Genomic DNA, 24,345 nt, shown 5'->3' with positions numbered 1-24,345 from the left:
GTTGTGTGAATGAGCAAACAGCTTTTATTATTTCATAAATGCGGCCATTTCAGGTTAGTAGGGATTTTCAGTATATAAATCCTAGAAATTTGTTGTTAATAGATTTAGAGAATTAAGGTGATGATACACATCTGCAGCTTTTTGAGCGATGTTGCTCGGCCACTTTTCCGTCAGGAATGTGCAACAAATTTCTATCCGGATACTTTAGATCAGTTGTGGTCCCTGTGACTTACCTTGACCAGCAACATTGCTCAAAAAGTTGCCCTGTGTAACATTACCTTTAATGTTGAGATGAGATATTACTTTGGTGATTGAATCATTATTATTGTGTGGGTATTATATTTGTATATTGTTCAGGGAACATTGTTTTACATGACAGCATGCATCAGTCGGCTAGGCTCGATTACTTGCCTTAGATACTTGCATTAGATTGTATTATAAAATCACTTTCACAGGCTACTTTGTTCCTGCATATTTATTTAATTATTGTGACTACACTGATGTGTCCCTCTGGCTTATACTTGATTGAAAAGTAAATATCTTTGCTATAATAGCTCTGATTTAAACAGCTTAAAGTGTAAAGAGTTGTATATTACCTATCTGACATGGTTTTCAGCCTATGGTAAAGACAGACTTATAATATTATAATAGTTTTGGTCTGGTTTTCATAGTGAATGTCATGTTGCGTGACATTTGGCTGGCTTTTCCTATACTCTGTGTTGAGTGATGCAGTGTTTAATTTGGGGCTGTTGTGACTATCCCAAGACAAGCCTAAGTGTGTTTGACATTTACTAAGAAAGTATTAGTTTAATGTGGCTTACTGGCGATGGTGCACGACAGCTCTAAGTTTTTACATGGGGATTCAGTGGTGTGATGCAAAGCCCCTTCACACTGCAACTGGCGCTTACAGCATGAAGTGCAGTTGGTCATCTTGCTCATTCTACTCATTAAGCTTTTATTTTTATCTTATACTTTCATACATCTTGTTAACACTCTGAAAGTTTCTCAGTAGAGTAAATTGGTCAAGTTCCCTGGAAACACAAGCTAAATATAGTTTACAGATAAAGTAAGGAAACTTCTGGGTCAATTTCAAATGAATGTCTATATGGACAACATCTATGTCAGGCTGTGGAATTACAGGCAATACATTTAGACTTCTATGAGAAACATGTACTGTAAGTACACTTAAAGTGTACAACACATGTACAACACTTACATTACTCTAAATACACTTACAATGGAAGTCTAGCAGAAAAGAGGCCTGCAAGTCTTGAACATTCCATGTGTTCTTATGAGACTGGTGTGATAGAATTGCGTACCAACCCTGTCTGTACAAAGTTGTAACTAATCTTTTAATTCATGTCATGACCAGCTAAAAATAAACCCAGTTTGATGGTATCTGCTCTAGAATACCGGGAAGTGACATAACAAATATATCAGCTTTATGTGAAAACAAAATGATTTGTTATGTACATGTAGTTATGTACATGTGGATGTCCATCCACAAATATTATGTTGGTAACTCGTAACTCCATCTTGCAAAGTAGTTTCACAAGGACAGTCTAGGACACTTTATGGTTCAAGGAATTCAAGTGCTTTTACAAATATGAGCTTTTAAATCCACCGGCCAGCTTACCTGCTAGACTTTCGCAGTAAGTTTTACTTTATAGTCCCTGTTCTTTTTTTGTTTTGTTTTTTTTACACTGAGGGTTGCATTAAAGTTATTGTCTGTAGTATTCAATAACATGTCACTGGTTGTATCCATAGACAATCATTTGAAAGAAACCCAGATTATTAATTTAATGTAATTACAAGGTTCTAACCAAAACCCCTAAACAATACATTTAAAGACAGATAAGCTGTCTTGCGTTTTATTTTTTATTTTTTTTGCCTAAATCTTTTTTTGCAATTCAACTCAGTGAAAACAAGGCAGTATCATCGCACCACTAAATTCATGTAAAGTTTGAAACGTTTGGGGTGAAGAGACTGTAAAAGCGTGTATGTAACGCATCGGATCCACAAGCTGAAGGGCACCCCATCCTTTTTTTTGTTCCTTTCTATATCCTCCTCTGAACCTACTTTAGTTTGCTCCCAGTGGATACTATCAAGCCCAAGACTGGCGTTATTCTCATGTGCACAATGCCATTCTGGGTCCATTTGGAGAACTAATGACCGAGGACGACATTATCCGGATTGAGAAGCAGATTGAGAACCTCCAGGTCATGCACAAAGTGACAGAGGTGGAGAAAGATCTGGAACAGCTGGAGCAAGAGTTGAAGCAACTCTTACCTGTGTCTGCAGCTTTGAACCAAGACCACTTTTCTGTCAACCCCAAACAGGTTCATGGGCAAGCAGAAGACTTGCCTGCCTGGTGCAGCAAGATCTCCACTCTGCTCAAAAGCATGGCCGTCTTACTCGCCACTTTGGGTGGAAAGGAGGTCGATATTCTTGAAATGATCACTCAAGGATATACGTACAAAGGTCTGAAGAGTGGAAAGGGCCAGACAGAGAGCTCAAACACAGTGGCTTCTGGAAACATTGGCCGATCACAATCATTCTCCACTCGAGAGGAGGTGGAGAAGGAGATTAAGCAGTGTGGTGTGTCTGTGAAGAATCTGAAAGCCAATTATGAAATTCATAACCGGTCAAAGTATGAGGATGAAAAAAATAGCCGCATATACAAACGTACAAGGTCTTTGCCGGCAGTTAGTGAATGTAGCTACCCATCAGAGCCCATCTTGGAGGATGAGCTGCTGTTCTCTCTCAGTGAGAACAACTCACAAGCTGGAGATTCGTCACCAATACAGCAAGATCCAAATTTAACATTGGTAAACGAGGAACCAATAACACAGTCCCATGCAACTTTGATGTATACTGGGTCTGAAAGAACAGGACCATCTGATTTAGGACATTGTGACCACACTGGCATCTCTACGAATTCACTAACCTCAGAGCAGCTCACCCGCAGTCTAGAGGTGCAGACAGACCTGAGCTACGTCCAGGAGTGCATTGAGATGCGGAAGGAGAGGATTGTGTTTCTGTTCCTGGAACACTGGAGAAAGTACACAATGACTGAATCCTACAAGTGCTCAGGAAGAGGGAAGACTCTAAGCGTTGAAGAGAATGACTGTCATTCCCTGTATTATCAGAACCTAGCTAAGCCAGATGGTACCATACATACGGAGGATGACCAACTGCTGTATTTCATGAAACAGAGACAGGTTGTGGGAAATCTTCTTGGTCACTGGAGGACCATTATGAGCCAGGTGCCCACGCGACAAATCCGGAGACTCAGTCGAGCTCAGATGATCTACTGGCCGGAGCACTTCCTTCCCCACATCAACGGGTCACCTGTTCAATATGAGAGTCTAACTCTTGACCTTTTCATGCTTGGCTACTTTCAGCTTCTTGAGATGAACATGTCCCGCACTGAGCGGAAGTTCCGCCACTTGCTTTGCTATGAAATGTTTGACAGACTTGGCAGTCACCCATGGGAAGTGATCCGCCAGTTCCACCGAGAGGTAATGGGGAGCATTGAGATGGGTAAACGTGATTGGTCAGATGGATTTGAAGATATCAAGGTGAAGTATTTTGGTGACTCTGTGGAGGGTGGTGGGCTTCTGGAAGCTGCTGAGCTCATTCTTCCTCCAGAGGTTCTGCAGGCATCTGTAAGCATATCACAAGGGGCTCCAGTTGATGCTACTCTCTCAAGAATTTCACCACCAGATGTCCCACAGTCAGGGCCAACTTCAGATGACTGTGCAATGGCCACCCAACAGGGCTCTGCAGAGAACATTACAAATGATACAGCAATACAGAAGAGTCATACTGAAGTTCAACTACCACATGATGGCACTGGAGCACAAGATGCACCACGTTCAGAAAGCACAGTAACGCAAGTAACCGTAACAGCTGAAAGCCCCCAGATGGAAGCCCCACACACTGTGAACAAACAGGGCCCAGCAAATATCAAAGAGGAGCCCAATGAGGACTCCATCAAGCTTATTTATGAACTTAAAGAGTTTAGCAATGAGGAAATTATTCGATATATTGATCGAAGCTTTGCCTTCTGGAAAGAGAAGGAAGCTGAGATGTTTGACATCTGACTTATCAGGTCAAACTGTTCGATGAAACAATTATCAGGAGACAGAATAAATGCTTGTGTTAAGCAGATCAGCAAACAGTTTGGTCAGAGAGGCAGCTGATTGTCAAAACACACAATCTAATGTTGAGCTTAACTGAATTTAAGCAAAAACCTGACGTCATCATTTGTCATCAGAGTTCTTACAGACATCTGTAAGCTGTGGTGTATAATGTAAGTTTAGACCTTAAAACTCGATATTGACATGTTTTGTAAACTGCTATCATGCAGATAAAACAGTGAATACATAGAAATATACTAAAAAACATCTCACAGGGTCAGGTGAAGGAGATTGTCTTTTTAGCAGAACACCAACTTTTCAGTGAGCATTAGATATAAACAATATAATACTGCACACACACACAGTTTAAGTGTGCTAGTTTATTTTAACAGTGATTTCCATCTGTTGAAAGTACTATAAACCAGCAATTGTTATATCTACTTCAGTAAATAATCGGCTCACACTTTGAAGCACAAAATACATTTTCTTGAAATTAAAGTGTAAGATTATTCTGACCATTTTTTAAACATCATTTTGATTATTGATGGAATTCTTTTTGATTCATTCAAAAGAAGCCATTTGAATTTTGTAACTTTGAACTATTGTTTGGTAATTGTAATTGAGTGTATCAGAAGTTATCACAGAAGCCCATTGACAAATTACAGTTACAATATATTTTACATCTTCGGTTTTAAATGGTTTGTTTTGCATAATGCGTAATTATTTGGAAAATATCAGAATCATTTTTTAGGATACGAGTGAATGTGTTCCCTCTTTTCTTAGTGTTCTTTTGAGGTAAGAACACACACACCTCTTAATCAAGAACATATTCAATGATTTTATTTATTCATCCATGATGCATTTGTGTATGAGAATTCTTGATCTTTTTGTTTATCTTTTAGTTCGATTGTCTTTTGTTAGCAGTTGTGTTTGGCAATGTTATTTTTAAGAGGTTTTAAAAAGCAGATGGATTTTTACTTAAGTTAATTTCAAAGGTTGTTATTGCCATTGGTATACTTTTTTTTTTACACCTGACATTGACCTTTAAAATTGTTCAGCTGTTACAATTTTGTTCCATCTAGTCATGTTTGATGTGTTTTTTGTTTAGTTTAGTTTTTTTTTGATGGTTTGTTCATTTTTCGAGAAATATACACAATTAAATAAATCGAATGTTTATGATTGGATACATAAGTCGAGGTCATTTTATTTGTGATTTCTTGTTAAAACATTGATACAACGATTGATCCCCTTTTTTACTCGATGACTAAAATTTATCGTTTAGTTTTTCTAAGTACAATAATTTATTGCTCTTATCCCTCGTGTTAGATTCCATGGACTTACTTAGCTAAAAGAGTTAAATAAGAATTAGAGTTATCTGTGGCATCTCAGCTATTTTTGGAGTCAAGCTCAAGCTGAGTTCTTGAGGGCATTTAGCAGCCATTTTCTTAAGAAGGCAGGACTGTAGGAAGTATGCACCATGTCAAAACACTGTACTGTAGTATATGTGTTGTATATTTTAAGGTTTAAAGTAAATGTTTATATCATAGACACTCAAATACTTTAGAGACATGTCAGGTAATATATGTCCATACTCAAAATCAAAAGTAATATTATATCTTTATTTAAAAAAATGTAGCCTATTTTTATACCCTTCATACAGACACAAAAACAAAATCTTTCTTAAAAAAATAATGTAACAATGTGTAATGGTACACAAATATGCTGTATTTTCTTGCGACTTTAGGTCAAATTTGACATTTTCATTTAGAATATTTCTCTGTATGAATGCTTTTATCCCTCTGTTGGAGTATCTCTGGCATTATCATTCATAACTACATTCTTAAGGTGTTTTTGTTTTGTTTTTTTACTACTACAGAACTACAGAAACTACAGAAATGGATTTCCTTTTCTTTTTCATATATACAGTATAGCCTTCTTCAAGAAGAGAACAAATTATTAGGTAAAATCCCTGGGCAACCCAACATTTTAAAGAAAAGCAATACTACATTATTAATTAGAATCAGAAATCAGAATCAGAAAGATCTTTATTGCCAAGTGCTTGCACACACAAGGAATTTACCTGGGTAATAAAGCTCCCAGTACACACAAATAAACATAACAAGACGCATATTAACATTCAAGAATAACAAATATAAAATAAAGACAGGTTTATTTAGAATAACCATTTACATATAATCAAAGTGCCTATTTCTGGCATGAAAATCTAGATGGCGTGGGCAGATAGGTCGTTGAATCATTTGTAGCAATCAAATTCTTATCTCATTGCACAGCTGATTGGTTGCTGTGGTAGCCAATGAGCTACAGCTCAACATTCAAGTACTGGTAGTTTGCTGTTAGCAGTCTGCAGCCCTTTCAGAAACCCTCCACCTTTCCCAGCTCCACCTGTATAGATCTACCACAGGTGGTTCATTCATGTATGTTACGTTGCAGATCTATTCCGCCAAGACCAAATACATTAATGTTGCTAAATCAATTATCACGCCAATCTCTATTATCATCCTAATCTTTCTGAGAGTTGTCATGACAGAAATTAAGAAATTAACAAAGGATTTGATCTGATTGTTAAATATCAAGAAATTACATCAGGCTGCAGCCATGTGTTTTATAGTTCATAGCTGAACCCTCTAAATTTCTGCATCTATTAAAGCATTTTTAAAGCATCTTCATCAATCAAGCATTTTTTTTTTTTCTTGGCCTATAATTCCCAGGGGAATAATGAAATATTAAGACACAGATTAGTTTACTCTGGCTGTTACCAATGATGTGGCTTCACAGTAGCATTTGAGGTAATCAATCCGCTTGGATGGGAAATGAGAAGCTGAAGATGGCCACCCCCTCTGCTGGGCTATAGTTACCATCTGAATGGAGGAAGAAGATCACTTTTCACACTGCCTTCCTGAGTGAAAGAAAGACATTTTTATATTAATTTATTTCTTGATTTATGCATTGTACTTTACATTATAAATATGTATTGAGCTTTATAGTGTTTCCAGTGTTCTGCCATTCAAGATACGTTTACATGCACTCTCCGAAAAGCAAATGTACACAAGCTGTCACTAGGACCGTACCCTTTTAAAAGGTACACCTTTGTACCTTATTTACCTCTAAACAGTGCATGTTACCTTTAAAGGTACATATTAGTACCTAATGTGTGCAATGTAAGTATCTAAAATGTACATATTAGTATATTTTGAAAGGGTACCGCCCCAGTGACAGCTTTTGTTCCTTCTATTCAGGGAGTGTATCTGTCATGAACTGATCTGACACACAGATCCAAACGCAGCCATTTATAAAAAGTTATCCACAATCGAAATCCAAATGACAGACAAGGGTCAAGGGTCTAAGATACAGGCAAATGGGGAAATCCAGGGAGCCAGATAGAAGGTTAATACCACACCGCTGGATACAAGAGAGCACGCATGCGCAGAAAAGAAGCGTGACCCTAACAAGACTTTGCAAAGAATGAGGGAAAATACAGGGATAATATGATATAGAGTTTACCAGAGTAATGAGACATAATCACAACATAATGAGTGCAGGCAATAAGCTATAGGAAAGAAGGTCATGATCTGAAAGCAATGGAATAGGGAGGAGTGCCCTCTGGTGGATATCATGGGCACTCCAGCTGGCAGATGTGACAGTGCCAGTATGTACTCCCATGCTTTGTGAATCAGGTCACTGTAGTGATATCAAAAATGATCTTGAGGTTGCCTACATGAAATGCTATTAACCTAAAAAAAAAAAAAACATTGCTGATCTCATCATCAGCTATGTGTCTTTCTTTCCTGTGTGTAACAGGCTGAAGAAGAGGCGGCCCGTCTGGCTTCCTTACCTGCCTGGAGGAGAGATATTATGAAGAAAAAGATGGATGAAGAGAAGTAAGTTAGCGCCAGGACTCTTGTTTTTGTCTCTTTCCTTCTTATTGTTTTCTGTTTACTAAATCTCATTTATCACATTATTGTGAATTCTCAGTATAACCTTCAAAGATAAAGGTAACTTTTGCCCAAGCAGCTTTATCTTTGCTATTTATGACTAATCTAATGAATATGGCAGATAGTGCTGCCTTAAAAGTCATGCCTGAAGTTTCTTCCATGCAAATCTGTGAATTTTCTGTCTTTTACTCTCAATATCTTTTGTGGATTATAATACCAAAGTGATAAGAAGTAAGTAAAACTGTAAATGTATTTGCTGTTGTAGTGTTTTTGACTGTTGTAGTGACTTCTGTATATAAAAAATGTATATATACTTAAATATAAGTATATCTATATATATAAACATGTAATCCTCTAATTTCTTTTAATCATTCCTGGATGGACAGGGAACAGAAAAGGTAAGACATTCACTAGTGATAGTAGCAGTAATAATGGTAGTTGTAGAAGTAGTTCCTATTTAATTAAAGGGATAGATCACCCATAAATTTAAATTAGCCTCTTATTTACTCAAACTCAAGTCATTCTAGGTGTATATGACATTCTTCTTTCAGACGAATACAATAAAATTTGATATTTTAATATTTAATATTTTAAAATATAAAAAAATCTCCTAGCGCTTCCAAGCTTTATAATGGCATTGAAGGGCTGTTTCTCTCCATAAGTCCATTAAAGTGCATCTATACATCATAAAAGTGCTCCACACGGCTCCGGGGGTTAATAAAAGCTTTTTTGATTGAAGCGTTTTTGTAAGAAAATATATATCCAATATAAAAATTAAATATCCATATTTAAAAATTTATAAAAAGAAATCTGCTAACTGTTGTACGGGTGTTCACGAGAGGATAGAGCGAAAACAAAACTTGATTCTCGTGAGAACTAGCATACTCTCACCGGGGCGTCCTACATCTTGTTTTTTTTTCTTCTTCCCCAAACCAGTTTGGCAGAAACTCCACCCTCCAGCCTTTTCTTAAGATTGTATTGGTCATGTCAGTCACAGTAATGATTGCCTACACCAAACGCTGATCCCTAAACCTACCTGTCACTCTAGCCTTAACCAATGAAATTAGAAAATTTATCTCAACTGTTTTTGGGTGGAAAATCATGCACCTATGTCATTCACTGGAACGCGTGTCTTGTGAACGTGCACGTACGACAGTTAGCGGAATTTAGAAATTACTCTAACTCTTACTCAAGAATGACTTGAGGTTGAGTAAATCATGAGCTAATTTCTATTTTTTGGTCAACTATCCCTTTAAGACATTTTGATTGTATTGATGTGCGTTAATTCGTTTTATCAAAAAGTTTTTATTTAATTTCTTGTTTTCTTTTCTCATCCTTGCAGAAAAGAGGAGGAACGACGGCGAATGGAGAAGGAGAACGAGGAGAAGTCGGAACTAGAGCGACTACGAACACTAGGCTATGATGAAACTAAGCTGGCGCCGTGGCAGCGGCAGATCATTTTAAAGAAAGGCGACATAGGGAAACAGTAGTAAACTCCCAGTCATCCCCATCCACGCTTGTCCAACTCTCTGCTGACACGGTTCAGAATCTGCCAGACCCTTTAGACACAAACCATGGACGGGTCACCTGCTCTGCTCGACCACTTTATCATCACTCCTTCAGAGTCTCCTAATGTTGTTTAGTTGTGAAGATGCGTTATACCATTAAAGAGTCAGGGCTTATGTATATGATTATTTAGCTGTCTCGAGGACTAAAAAGATCTGAAAATTATTTAGCAGAAAATTCAGAAAATATATTTTTAGCACTCCCTACCTGATACATCAGAGTCACACTTCCTGCATCACATCTCCCTCCTTCTTAATTTATGTCTCATTTCAAATATTTAGGACTATTTTTATGTAGATAATATATGTCAAGGAAATCACATGTACTCTGCTTGAATGCTTTTTTAAATGTACTTCATATGGTCATAATCTATGAAGTATGATAGTCCTGAACAGGTGTATTCTTAAGTGATGGTACATCTTTATTTCTATTTATAAAATAATTGTGCAATTTGGAAATATAAAACATATATACATAATGCAACAGCAATATTTCACCAGAGGATGTGTCAGAGATCACAATTGGCCAAAGTAAGTCTTCCCAGATAACAAAACTCAAAATGTTTCTCCACCAACCACCACTAAAACCCATAAGAAGCCAATGTCTTAAATATTCTATTGCATCTTTAATAAAAGTCAACTTCACTGAGATATACATAGGAAGTTTACATTGGGAGGGGAAATGATGTTAGCAGCTTGATTTGTCATTAAATCATGACATTGTATTCATGCTCCCCAACAATTAAGCTTTTTTTCTTTCTCTGCTTGGCAACTGTAGATAAGTATCTATTGTTAATGTGTTAAGAGTAACTAGACATCAGAAAAGTGCCGGATGTGAATCTGTACGTGTGCATGCATGTGTGAGAAAGTGTATGTGTGTGTATGTTTACACATGCATATAAATGTAATTTGTCTATCCTGTGTCATACACTGTGCGATGGTTAGAGTTGATGTATTTTAAGTGTTTCCCCCCCCTGTACAACTGTAAAAAAAAAAAAAAGGTTATAAGTATAAGTGATAAGCATGGCCCTCTTTGAGTTTGGGAACATTCTGCTTTAATCAGATGCCATAATGATGCTGAACGCCATTGCCATTAGAACATTTTCTATTCATAATTTCTCCATACAGAAACTTCTACTGCCCTATAATATCAGTACTTTTTTTTTCAGCCTAACTTTCATAGGCAGCCTATTGTAAACTTTAATTTTCCCAATGGCAAAACAAGCAATGTAATAAAAATGTAACAAATTTTTGCCTGTGAAATACTTAATATACATTACAAAAAAAAGAACATTCAATACATGAAGCATTATGTGATAATACATTTCAAAGATGCTCTAGTTGATACATAGGCTAAACTTGTTTTAATGTATTTATTTGTTTTTACAGATGGTTCATGAATACAAATTATGTTACAGGACTAAATGTAACAAATAGGCCTAAATGCTATCAAGAAATAAATTACAAAACAATTTTTGACCATTCTTCTAAAGCACATTTGTGAGGTCAGGCACTGATGTTGGACAAGAAGGCCTGGCTCACAGTCTCTTCTCTAATTCATCCCAACGGTGTTCCATCGAGGTTGGGGTCAGGACTCTGGCACAGGCAAGTACCGTACTCCTGGCAACCGCCAAACCCAGACTCGTCCATCAGATTGTCAGGCAGAGAAGTGTGATTTGTCACTCCAGAGAACACTTCTCCACTGGAGTCCAGTGGGGCGTGCTTTGCACTGTATCCCACGCTTTGCATTGCACTTGGTGATGTAAGGCTTGGATGCAGCTGCACGGCCATGAAAACCCATTCTATGAAGCTCTCTCACTCTTCTTTAGCTAATCTGAAGGACACAGAGTTATGAGGTCTTTAGCTATTGATTTTGCAGAAAGTTGGCGACTTCTGCGCACTGTGATGCCTTAGCATGACCCTGCTATGTGAGTTTATGTGGCCTACAACTTCATGGCTGAGTTAGTGTTGTTCCCAATTGCCTCCGTTTTATTATAAAACCACTAACAGTTGACCGTGTAATATTTTGGACATTTCACAAATGTACTTGCACAGGTGGCAACTTATCACAGGTACCACTCTTGGATTCACTTAGCTTTTGAGTGTCCCACTCTTTCACAAATGTTTGTAGAAGCATCTGCATGTATAGTTGCTTGATTGTATACATCTTTGACCATGGAAGTAACTGAAATACCTGAATTCAGTGATTAAGAGGGGTGTCCCAATACTTTTGCCAATGTAGTGTACATAATATAATATTCTAAACATCCAATATTGAAACCTACCTGATTGCACTGCATGATGTAATGTTAGTAGAATTCATAATTGTTTACTGTAAATAGTAAATATTTATATTCAGTCTATTTGAACAGGCATTGCAAGACAAGTTGAAAAGAATTAGCGATAGTATGTTAAAGCATAAGGCTTATCACAAGAATCCACTTCAATGAAGGTTTACTTCAATAATTCAGAATCAGCAACAGTCCGGAACTAAGGGGCGGGGTTTAGCGACGTGTTGCTGTAGTGTCCAACTTTACCAGCAGATGGCGCAACGAGCATTTTTATCATTGAGGTAAGCTACTCGAAAACCAGTAGATTATAAAGAAAATATAATATATATATTAAAATATTTGAAACACATTCTTTAGCTCGTAAGTGCACACATTAATATCTAATTTGTATGAAAAGAAGAAGTTTAAGATTCTGCAGCGTGTGAGAGTTTGAGGAAGTATATTTTGCCTATAAGCTCAATCACCGGTGGGTGTTTCTCGGCTCACCTGGAGTGACGTAGGCCTATGGCATTGTAAAACAGGCACGGCGTTGGTGTAGGAATGTGTTGAAGTTCTACTAAAAATATAGGCTATAATAATATGTTCTGGATTGGATCAGTACAGGAAAATCTGACATCTGCTCACTTTCAAAACCAAGCGCATGGGATATTAGCCGGGTAAGTCGATCCAGTATTTATGAATGACCTTTAAACAGACTGAAAGTGCTGTTGTTTTGATAAATAGTCTGGGCGTGAAGTAAAGTTACAGTGAGTTCCAGGTGACTGCGATACAAGACGATCCAATACATCGGTGGTTCTTTTAACGTCCATTGATGCTTTGTATTGCACACAAGTTTACACTGAAAAAGAAATCCGATTAATAAAATGTCCTTTACGCCGAAACTTTAAAATAATGTTTACTGAAAGGTTATTTGGGCAACCCAGAATGGTTCTGCTTTGATCACCTTTTGATACTTTTATTTTTGAAAGCGTAAATGGCAACTGAACTAATTATGTTGTCCATGTGACATATTTATTTGTGAGGCTATTATGCAGGCTTTACAAATTTGTTCACATGATTTATGATATTCAATGATTGCACCTGTTTCCCGTGATCAAGGGACATTCCAAACGGATGTGAGACAGGGTTCCTAAAATAACAACCAGTGTTATTAGTGGCAGTGTCAGGCTTTGGCAATGCTGAAAAGATGTTTTGTAAAATATATAATTAAAACAGGCTGAGCCACACACAGCATATTTTCCTCCATTATTTTTAACAGGGGAGACTAAGACTGTGAATTAAAATGTATTCAATCTATTCCATAATTCTTATTAGGCTACTCATCATAAAATGTGATGTAGTCATGTATTATTTATATATATATTGTTTTCGACTTACTTAAAAAAAAAAAAAGAATTAGTATTCCATAGTATTATCGATATAACACAACTGAATTGAGCTGGAGAACGACACAAATTTTGTAACAATAAAACTGTTTTGAACTTCATTGAATAAAAATTGAACTTAATAATTGACTTCTTTACTGCTGAAATTGATTCAATTATTATTTTCCTGTTTATTGTGAAGCTGCTTTGAAACGATCTTTATTGTATAAAGCGCTATATAAATAAATGTGACTTGACTATTGTTTAATGTTAGTATTTATGATACTGTTTAAAAAATTATGCTGATTTAAAAAAAATATAATATCAAGTCACCTTAATAATATAGTGCTTTTTACGATACAGATTGTTTCACAGCTTCACAGTGTTAACAGGAAAATAATGAATTTGATTTGTCTGTACAACCGCTCTGGAGAAAAGAGTGATGTCGCCCAGCTCAGTTCAGTTATCATTTAGTGTCGATGCCGGCAGATCAGTAATATAGTTGAATATTTAGTCTCCCCAAGTAAGCAGTAAAAGGCGATGGTGAAAAAGAAACCAAAACTCCATCAGGTGACAGAATGGAGAAAAAACATTGGGAGAAACCAGGCTCAATAAAGGCCTTCTCCTCTGGCCAATAAATGAACAGTGTATGATTCTGATACAGGCGACATTTCAGATTAGATCGGAACATTCAGCAAGCTTGTCCAGTTCCATCTGGTTGAAGATTGTAGTCATCACGCTGGAGACTGGTTTGTTGAGGATCAGTGCCACAGTGGAGGATCTCAATACAAAACAATACTTTTGATTTATGTAATATTGGTATCTTTTGTATTCAGTGTGAAAAGCTAGATATGTTGATTCATTAACCTTAGGTGGTAATTGTAATAAACGGTATAAGTAATGTCTATAATTACTTTTCCTTTCACTTCAGAGTACTTTGAATGAAAAAGTGTTGCAAATATTTCTTAATAGGCATTAGTTGCATCAGTTGCTTATTTCACCCTCATTACACTTAACCTGCTCTTGAATTCTGTTCAGATCTTTTACAATGAAAAGGCTTCCACCCTTACATTTTCACTTAACCTGTTATTGACTTCTCTTCAGATCTTTTACAATGAAAAAGCTTCCACCCGTACATTTTTACATTTCATTCAAACCCTAAGTGAAAATGTTTGACAAAGCCTAACAGTCCAGGTCTCAAGCCTGCTCCTGGAGACCCACTGCCCTAAAAAGTTTATATCCAACCTGCTCCCACTTGTGAATTTTAAGCAGGAAGAGCTAGATTAGCCGGTTCATGTGTGTTTGACTGGGATTGGAGATAAACTTTACAGGACAGTGGGTCCCCAACAGGGATAAAGATGCTTGCTCTGTACATTAACATTCTATCACACCAATCTCTGTTGTAACAGGTTAGGGCAGTGGTCTGCTGGTGACCCCGAGTTGATGTTCTTTAAGTGACGAACCCTTTTAACCGGCCAAACAGGAAACCAGGTAAAGGTGCCATGTCTCACAGAAAATCCGATGGCTCCATGGGTGACCAGTCTCTTCTTGTTCCGGAGAGCTATTTCAGCTCAGTCCTTCAGCTGGACCAGCCGCCGGTGCGATCGGCTTCGAGCATCGACCTGTCCAGTGTGAATTCACCAAAGGAGGAGAAGAGAACTGTAGTGCTCAGCACCCAGAGTAATGCAGCTCGTAAGCTGGGCACACAACAGCTTATCCCCAAAAACCTGGCTGTGAGTAGCCGTCCAAAAAACCGCTACCACACCACCGTGGTGACCCTGCCCGTCGCCCTGCAGTCCACCGATATCTCCTGGGAGGATTATGACAGTGATGCAGCTGATGGATTTTCGCTGAGGAGAAATCGCAGGAATAAATCGTACCGTGCTGCAGTCACCAGTTTGAATATTGATGCCTTGCCAAGCGAACCCCAAACAGAAACGCTGACGCTTGTCAGGGAAGCGAAGGCGGACAACCAAAAGCAAGCACACAAAACGGGACGCAAGGCAAGTGTCTTGCTCTAAGATTATGCTATTAAACCGCTGGGATGTTTTTGAATTAATGTAGTTTGTTGAATCCACAATAGGGCTTTTCACTCTGCGCTTAACCCTGGGGTTTCGGCCGTTCTAAACACCTACGTTTCACACTTGTAAAAGCGGGGTTAGGATCACTCTTTGTTACAGATTAGTTGTATCTCTCCAGAAAACAAATAATGTCACGTTGACTCGACTAAACATTTTTTGTGTGTCACAGACAACTTATTTTCAGTTCGTATTACTGTTATTTACCAAAGTTGAGTCAACAAGAAAAAGCTAGGGGAAATTAGTACTAAGATTTTATTTTTACAGTATGGATTTTTGCTGAACCAACAAAATCAGTCTTCTCAACTTTTTTCAATTTGTGTTTTTTACAATGTGTGATTTCTATTTTATTATTATTATTATTATTATTTGTATTTTTTCTGAACCAACACAACAAAATCAGTCATTTCAACTTTTTTCAAGTTGTGTTTTTTACAGTGAAACGTATTGCATCCGTTGTTCTTTCAGTGAAACGCAAATATGCAAATAAGGACGTTAAACCAGGGTTTATAAATATGTACAGTGTGAAATGGCAGCTTATGAATATCCTGGAAGGGTGAAACGTGAAGCAAGATAACCCAGGATTCTGTTTCCCCGGGGTTTACAATGACCCAGGGTTAACTGGTTCAAGTGTCAAAAGCCCTAATCAGGATTTCTTTTTCTTTTTTTAAAGCCATCTCAGTTTTATAGAAGATCATAACAATGGAGAGTGTAGCTTTCTGATTTACAGTATGCTGTTCTATGCAAAAAAAAAAATGCAACAAAATAGTCAATATCCTCATTCAAATCATTAGAAGTGTGTTTGTAATTCCATGTGACGTTTATGGTGAATGTCATTCATTTAGATGTCATTCAGGTTATCAAATATCAAAAGACTTTCATTTGTAAGCATTCAGAGTTTTTTTTTTTTTTTTTTATCACATTGTCATATGTTTTTATGCTGTATTTCCTCACAGAGAACATTGGGGAGGATCAGGAACAGGAAGCATGCTGGCTCATTTAAAGATGGTTTGTTCTTCACTTTTGTTCCCTGTACAGTCAACTCTGGTCCTGGGGACACACTGCTCTGCACATTTTTGTATAATGTCTTTATTTAACATGCCTGATTCAGATCATCAGTTTGTTAGGAAAAAGGGTTACATTTTATATTTTTTAAAGGATTAGTTCCTCCCTCTCAAGCCATTCTAAGTGCACCGTGTATAAGACTTTCTTCTTTATGATGAACACAATCAGAGTTATATTAATAAATATCCTGACAACGCTTCCTGGTTTTTTAATGGCAGTGAATAGAGCCCACGAATTTGAAGCTCAAAAAGATGAACATGCTCCACACAACTCCTGGGGTTAATAAAGGCTTTATAAAGGCTTTATAAACTTTATAAAGTAAAATATATATATATAGCTTCCGCAAGTCCACTTTCTTTAGTCAACTTGCAAAGAAAATATTACAGCACTCACAGTTCAAAATGCTTAAGTACATAGTAGTTAAAGACACTGAATATAAAATGTGACCGAAAAAAGCTCCATGAATTGAACTCAGTATGTCAGATAAGGGATAACACACAATGTGCACAGCAGTGGGTCACCAGGGGAACAACTATATTGTGATATTTAAGGTGATGAAAATTTACCTGGATGAACCTTACTTTTATACTTCATTTTGTGAATTTCAAGAAATTTGATTTTGGTTTAAAAACATATAAATGACATGCGATGGAATGTTTCTCCCTCAGGGATTGTTGTACAACAGTTAACGGCCAAAACGGCATTGAGTTCTTATAGTTTTCCATAATCGCTAGGACCCATTTCTCAATAATTGGATCACGTTTTTAAAACTCTTCACACTGTTCTCCTAACCAACTCTTCTCTTGGCACCACAGTTAATCTCACATTCAACATGTAGTAAAAATATAACCAAAAACACTTCAAACATGTATCTAATCAATTTATAAAGTATAAACATGTACTGTATCTATTCATTTTATAAAGTTTCTTTAGAAAACCAGAAGAGACTTTGCTGTTTAGAATTAGTTTACTTTACAGTACAAGTTTTCCCCCTTTTATTTTATAGATGATAATGATATTAAAAGAAATAAACCTTTGTAGATGTTCAGCTCCATCTATTTGTTTTGATAGTATTTCATTTTTTTAGATCCACAATATACTATTAATGTAGAAATGTACCAAATGGCTGTCATATTGAATTCTGTATAATGTTTGGTTTTGAACTTAAGTTTATCAGTTTTGACAAGTCTATGTAAATTTAAGAGTTGCTCCATAGATATAGAGTTTTGCTAGTGGTTGTGTTTAAAGTGAAATGGGAATTTAGTAATATAATATTATTTAAAAGATGAAGTCATTGAATGCATTTTGTGCCAAACCATAATAAATGATCCGTAGTTTAAACCACATAGACTAATGTTCTGATTCACCGTGTGAAGGGTTTTGAAAAAGGGACCCAAGTATTGAGAAATGTCGTAGCGATTGTAAAAAAAAAAAAAAAACGCAATACTTTTTGTGATGCATAATATAAATAACTGGATATCAAGATATTTTGACAGTGCATTTTCTAGAATATGTGGTCTGAACTACAGCAAGTTGTAAATTGTGCATCCTCCTCTTATAGACCCGCGGTTTTACCAGGAGATAAGGGAGCGAGGTCTGAACGCCAACAACCTGAGCACAGAGGACGATGAGTTTACACCGACCGGGACACCTGAGCAGGATCAGGGCATTGTGGTGAAGAACTACAGGGCAGCTTACATGACATGGAGTCAACTACAGCAGGTGATGAGGGTCAAATCCTGTTGGAGGGTCACTCACTTTAGATCAAACTGTGGTGGAAATCTCTGTGGCATGGCTGTGAAATACTGCGAGTAACACAACATTTAGAGACTTGGGGGAAAAAAGCATATTAATTCAAAACAATAAGGCTTATTTTTGTATACGAGCTGCTGATACCTAATAAGTGTTTTTATTGTCTTATTTTAAACTTAGGTGAAGGATTTAGGCATTTTGGATGTCATCTCTCCTGAAGAACGCAAACGACAAGAAGTGAGTCTTGGCATTTTCACTGGTTTTTGTGATGTAAAAAAAACAAAACCCTTATAAATCATAACTGATAAATCATAATCAGAACTTTTGCACATTTAATGTAAAAATTACAACCTATGCAATGACACTGAAAACCAAAGTGACACAATACAGAGAGGAAAAAAACGAAGAAACTTGGAATAACTCACTGCATAAGTGTGCACATAATACTTATTTTCAAGTAACATTGATTTTATTACAGTCTATGGTCTAGACTCATCTCTTCTTTGCTACCACGTTTAGTTACACTTTTTTTTAAAGGTGATGTAGTTACATTATACTTATTAACATTATACTTACTATAAGTAAGCACAAAGTAATATTAATTACCTACATGTACTTACTATAGAGTTAGGATTTGCTTTTGGATTAGTTAATTATGCATAATTTGCAGTTAATTAACAGTAATTATTTATAATCTACTGTTATTACTCTTGTAGTCTAACTCTAACCTAACCCTAACGTGTACCTACGTCACCTTAAAATAAAGATTTACCCAACGTTCAGATCTGATAAAGTGCATCTTCTGTGCACAGCACTGATCAAGTCACCCCACAGAATTTCTACAGGATTCTGGTCTGGTCCCTGGCTTGGCCATTCTAAAACATTAGTATGGTGTGGGAATGGGTATGGTTTTTTTTGCTGATGTGCTAATTATTTTTTTGTGCCAAACATACCTTTTACAGTTTTGGTCAAAAAGATCAATCTATGTCTCATCAGACCATAAGTTTGTCTGTGGTTTTGGGAGACTGGATATACGTTATATTGTCAAAAGTTTTGGGACGCCTGCCTTTCATTGTACATTAACTTTAATGACATCCCATTCTTAATTCATAGGGTTTAAAATGGTGTGGGCCCACCCTTTGCAGCTATAACAGCTTCAACTCTTCTGGGAAGGCTTTCCGAAAGGTTTAGGAGTGTGTTTATGGGAATTTTTCGCCATTCTTCTAGAAGCACATTTGTAAGGTCAGGCACAGATGTTGGACGAGAAGGCCAGGCCTTGTCTCTACTCTAATTCATCCCAAAGGTGTTCTGTCTGGTTTAGGACTCTGTGCAGGCCACTCAAGTTCCACCACACCAAAGTCGCTCATCCATGTCTTTATGGACCTTGATTTGTACACTGGTGCGCAGTCATGTTGGAACAGGAAGGGGCCATCCCCAAACTGTTCCCACAAAGTTGGGAGCATGCAGTTGTCCAAAATGTCTTGATATGCTGAAGCAGTAAGTGTTCCTTTCCTTTCCGATCCCTGAAAAACAACTTGACACCATAATCCCCACTGCACTGCACTCCAGAGAACACATCTCCACTGCTCTAGAGTCCAGTGGGGGTGTGCTTTACGCCACTGCATCTGATACTTTGCATTGCACTTGGTGATATAAGGCTTAGATGCAGCTGCTCGGCCATGGAAACTCATTTCATGAAGCACTCATGTGCTCCACTCATGTGCTCCACTAATGAGCTAATCGTCAATTCTGAGCTGTTAAGTCCAAATGATGCACTGTTTGGAGTCACAAAACACGATTGCGAAAGGCCAGTCTAATAAAACAACAACTTGTTAGTGTATCCAAATAATTTGTTAGATTAGCACTAGCACTAGTAAATGTAGTCATTTCATGTAGTCATCGTCAGATGGCTGTCATATATGTGTGTACTCTCACGGCTGTGTAAATACTAAAGTTCACTTTGTGCACTCCACACAGACACACCCAGATATCTGACTCTTACCTGCTCCTTTGTTCCACCTGCTGCCTTAAATTAGGCTGTATTGTGCATTTTCGTGGAAAAGCCATTCATTCCAAAAGCTTTTAGGGCATGTTTGTTTCAAGAACTTTTACTTTCTCTTATAAAACACGTTTTAGTGAATAAAAGAAGGCTTCTCAGAAGAATAAAAGAAACAGCAGATCTCTTATTATTAGATATAGATATACTGTATATGACACTGCTATTGTCTCAACATATGGGTCGTCCTTTAATGTAAATCTGTGTGATTTTTTTTTTTGTCCAGCGGGTGGAGATCATAAGTCTGGCACTTGGAAAAGCACACATGATCTGAGGTGCATTTAAATTCACAGCACAACTGGGGTGGGACAGGTTACTTGCCAAATATTAATTGTTTAAATGACTAACTTTATGTGTACATTAGCACATTCTTAACTCTTGTACAGCCATAGGCAAGTGCAGAATGTTATCTTCATTTCTGCTTTTAATGTGACATCAAGAACTCCAAAGAATTCCAAATATATCTTTAAAGTTTCTTTAAGATCAGTTGCTGCATCTGAAATCGCATACTGCCTAGTTAGTAGTACATTTGGTTTGAAGCCATAAAATAGTGTAGTATTAATGAAATTTGGAAAATAAGTATTTGAACACCTTGCTATTTCGTGCAAGTGGTTATCCCACTTGGAAATCATGGAGGCGTCTGAAATTGTCATCGTAGGTGCATGTCCACTGTGAAAGACACAATCTAAATAAATTAAAAATCCAGAAATCTGGAGAGAGGGATTTTGGCCCACTCCTCCACACAGATCTTCTTCTAGATCAGTCAGGTTTCTGGCCTGTCGCTGAGAAACATGGAGTTTGAGCTCCCTCCAAAGATTCTCTATTGGGTTTAGGTCTGGAGATTGGCTTGGCCATGCCAGAACCTTGATATGCTTCTTACAGAGCCACTCCTTGGTTATCCTGGCTGTGTGCTTCGGCTCATTGTCATGTTGGAAGACCTAGCCTCGACGCATCTTCAATTCTCTAACTGAGGGAAGGAGGTTGTTCCCAAAAATCTTGCAATACATGGCCCTCCTTAATACAGAGCAGTTGCCCTGTCCCATGTGCAGAAAAACACCCCAAAGCATGATGCTACCACCCCCATGCTTCACAGTAGAGATGGTGTTCTTGGGATGGTACTCAACATTCTTCTTTCTCCAAACACTTTAAGTGGAATTATGACCAAAAAGTTATATTTCGGTCTCATTTGACCACATGACTTTCTCCCATGACTCCTCTGGATCATCCAAATGGTCATTGACAAACTTAAGACGGGCCTGGACATGTGCTGGTTTAAGCAGGGGAACCTTCCATGCCATGCATGATTTCAAACTATGGCGTCTTAGTGTATTACCAACAGTAACCTTGAAAAACGGTGGTCCCAGCTCTTTTCAGGTCATTGACCAGCTCCTCCCGTGTAGTTCTGGGCTGATTTCTTACCTTTCTTAGGATCATCGAGACCCCATGAGGTGAGATCTTGCATGGAGCCCCAGTCCGAGGGAGATTGACAGTCATGTTTAGCTTCTTACATTTTCTAATGATTGCTCCAACAGTGGACCTATTTTCATCAAGCTGCTTGCCAATGTCCCCGTAGCCGCTTCCAGCCTTTACAATTTTGTCTCTAGTGTCTTTGGACAGCTCTTTGGTCTTGGCCATGTTAGTAGTTGGATTCTTACTGATTGTATGGGGTAGACAGGTGTCTTTATGCAGCTAACGACTTCAAACAGGTGCATCTCATTTAGGATAATAAATGGAGTAGAGGTGGACATTTTAAAGGCAGACTAACAGGTCTTTGAGGGTCAGAATTCTACCTGATAGACAGGTGTTCAAATACTTATACTTATTTGTATCATACAAATAAATAGTTAAAATATATATCATATATAGTGATTTCTGGATTTTTTTTTATTATGTCTCACAGTGGACATGCACCTGCGATGACAATTTCAGACCCCTCCATGATTTTCAATTGGGAGAACGTACATAATAGCAGTTCAAATACTTATTTTCCTCACTGTAGTACATCCTCTATGCCATCACTGTCACATGACCTACCAGAATCAGTTTTGACACTTCACTGCAATTCCCAAATCCTCTCCTGTGGCTTCATGCCATGGGATGTCCATCGAAAGCACACTCACCTCTTTTTTTTTAATTTGGTTTTTGGGGGTTATTGAGTTGTTATAGGGGTCTTTGGAGACTAGAAAAGTTATTGATGTTTCTACATCATAGTGTATCAGTTCCTTGCATCTTTTTTCTGGCATTTGAGGGGGAGGGAAAATCAGCATATGTAATAAACTATTCAGTATTTTTAATACATGTTATAAACATTTCATATTATATCTCTGTATTTGTGTAGGCCATCTTTGAAATCATCACATCAGAATTTTCCTACCAGCACAGTTTAAGCATCCTGGTGCGTCATTTTAAGGAGAGTGCAGAATTGAAAAAGACCATGACAGCAACGGAATACCATCACCTGTTCTCTAACATATCTGTCATCCAGGAAGTCAGCAAACGGTATGAATGTTCTCTTACCTTCTACATTTTAATATGGATCAAATGGTACAAAGATCCTCTTATGTTCTAGATTCTAATATGGATCATATGACGACTTTATTTTGAGGAATAGATAGATAGATAGACAGACAGACAGACAGACAGACAGACAAACAGACATCACGCATAACATTATGACTACTGACAGTTGAAGTGAATAACACTGATTATCTCTTTCACACCAAATGTTAGTGGGTGGGATATATTAGGCAGCAAGTGAAGATGTCCTCCAAGTTGACGTGTAAGAAGCAGGAAAAAAGGGCACGCGTAAGGTTTTTAGCACGTTTGATAAGGGTCAAATGATGGCTAGATGACTGGATCAGAGCATCTCCAAAACTGCAGCTCTTATTGGGTGTTACCTGGGCAACACGTGGCACCAGGATGCACTATGGGAAGAAGGCAAGCCAGCAGGAGGCAATGTAATACTTTAGGTAATGTTCTGCTGGGAAACTTTGGGTTCTGCCATCCATGTGGATGTTACTTCGACCCGTACCACCTACCTAAGCATTGTTGCAGACCATGTACATCCTTTTATGGAAACAGTATTCCCTGGTGGCTGTGGTCTCTTTCAACAGGATAATGTGCCCTGCCACAAAGCAAAAATTGTTCAGGAATAGTTTGAGGAGCACAACAATGAGTCCGGGGTGTTGACTTGGCCTTCAAATTCCCCAGATCTCAATCCAAACGAGGATCTGTGGGATGTGCTGAACAAACAAGTCTGATCCATGGAGTCCTCACCTTGCAACTTAAAGGACTTAAAGGAACTGCTGCTAACAAATTGGTGGCAGATACCATAACACACCTTCAGGGGTCTAGTGGAGTCCATGCCTCGACATGTCAGGGCTGTTTTAGCAGCAAAAGGGGATCAACACAATATTAGGGTCATAATGTTATGCCTGGCATTTACATTTTTTGATCACCAGCCACTGTGGTTAGTGGGTTTTCAAAGTTATTTGGCCAACATTTTGTTGTTGGGAAATTTGTTGTTGGCTGTATGTAAATGACCACTGTACACACCAAAATCAATTCTACATGAAATGTATAGCATGATAGGTCATCAAATAGGTCTATTTCACTCTGATAAGGTTGTAAAAAGCTCCTTAAACTAGACATTAACAGTTGCTTGTCTGAAAAAAAAAATGGTGTATTAAAATCTAACATTTTGTTTATACAGTCAATACAGTAGCCCAGTTAAATATATCCATATTTCCATGTGATTTGATTAAATATCAAAAATCTAATTCTCTTCCAATGCTATTCTAAAGCATGGTAGATAAACTGCTGATTGTACAAAGTAGTAAAGGTTTTTAGAAATTTCGTAAATTTGATTTGAACATAATTTTCATCAGTAATAGTCAAGCTATTATTCTTGCACTACAGTTCAAGTCAAACCATATTTTTCTCACAAAGTTCTCAGTCAAGTGGCCAATAATCCCATTTTATTTACTCAATACTTCTGGTGCTTAGAGAGTGCTAGTTTATATCCCATGGTTTCTTCTCACTTTAAGGTGGCATAAATCTCTGTGATTTAATTTTAAGTA

General features: G+C 37.5%; 2 protein-coding genes across 5 annotated transcripts in view; both read left to right on the top strand.

The window, feature by feature from the left end:
- Positions 1 to 10,981, top strand: part of espn (espin) — an 87,374-nt gene extending 76,393 nt beyond the window's left edge. Inside the window, exons 13-15 of one of the 4 annotated variants that reach the window (XM_067413148.1) lie at positions 7,962 to 8,042; positions 8,474 to 8,493; positions 9,438 to 10,981. In XM_067413148.1, coding sequence (XP_067269249.1) covers positions 7,962 to 8,042; positions 8,474 to 8,493; positions 9,438 to 9,585 — 249 coding nt within the window. In that variant the 3' untranslated portion in view covers positions 9,586 to 10,981. The remainder of the gene's footprint in view (positions 1 to 7,961; positions 8,043 to 8,473; positions 8,494 to 9,437) is intronic. The other 3 variants (XM_067413150.1, XM_067413149.1, XM_067413151.1) reach the window with 3 other exon arrangements.
- Positions 10,982 to 12,443: 1,462 nt separating this feature from the next.
- The window catches only part of arhgef16 (Rho guanine nucleotide exchange factor (GEF) 16), a 25,772-nt gene continuing 13,870 nt past the window's right edge, over positions 12,444 to 24,345 (top strand). Inside the window, exons 1-6 of the mRNA XM_067413146.1 lie at positions 12,444 to 12,607; positions 14,725 to 15,318; positions 16,350 to 16,401; positions 18,020 to 18,180; positions 18,391 to 18,447; positions 22,605 to 22,765. Coding sequence (XP_067269247.1) covers positions 14,818 to 15,318; positions 16,350 to 16,401; positions 18,020 to 18,180; positions 18,391 to 18,447; positions 22,605 to 22,765 — 932 coding nt within the window. The 5' untranslated portion in view covers positions 12,444 to 12,607; positions 14,725 to 14,817. The remainder of the gene's footprint in view (positions 12,608 to 14,724; positions 15,319 to 16,349; positions 16,402 to 18,019; positions 18,181 to 18,390; positions 18,448 to 22,604; positions 22,766 to 24,345) is intronic.

The sequence above is a fragment of the Pseudorasbora parva genome, chromosome 13 (assembly GCF_024679245.1).
Source record: "Pseudorasbora parva isolate DD20220531a chromosome 13, ASM2467924v1, whole genome shotgun sequence".
Taxonomy (NCBI): domain Eukaryota; kingdom Metazoa; phylum Chordata; class Actinopteri; order Cypriniformes; family Gobionidae; genus Pseudorasbora; species Pseudorasbora parva.
This window is presented reverse-complemented; position numbering and strand designations above follow the sequence as displayed.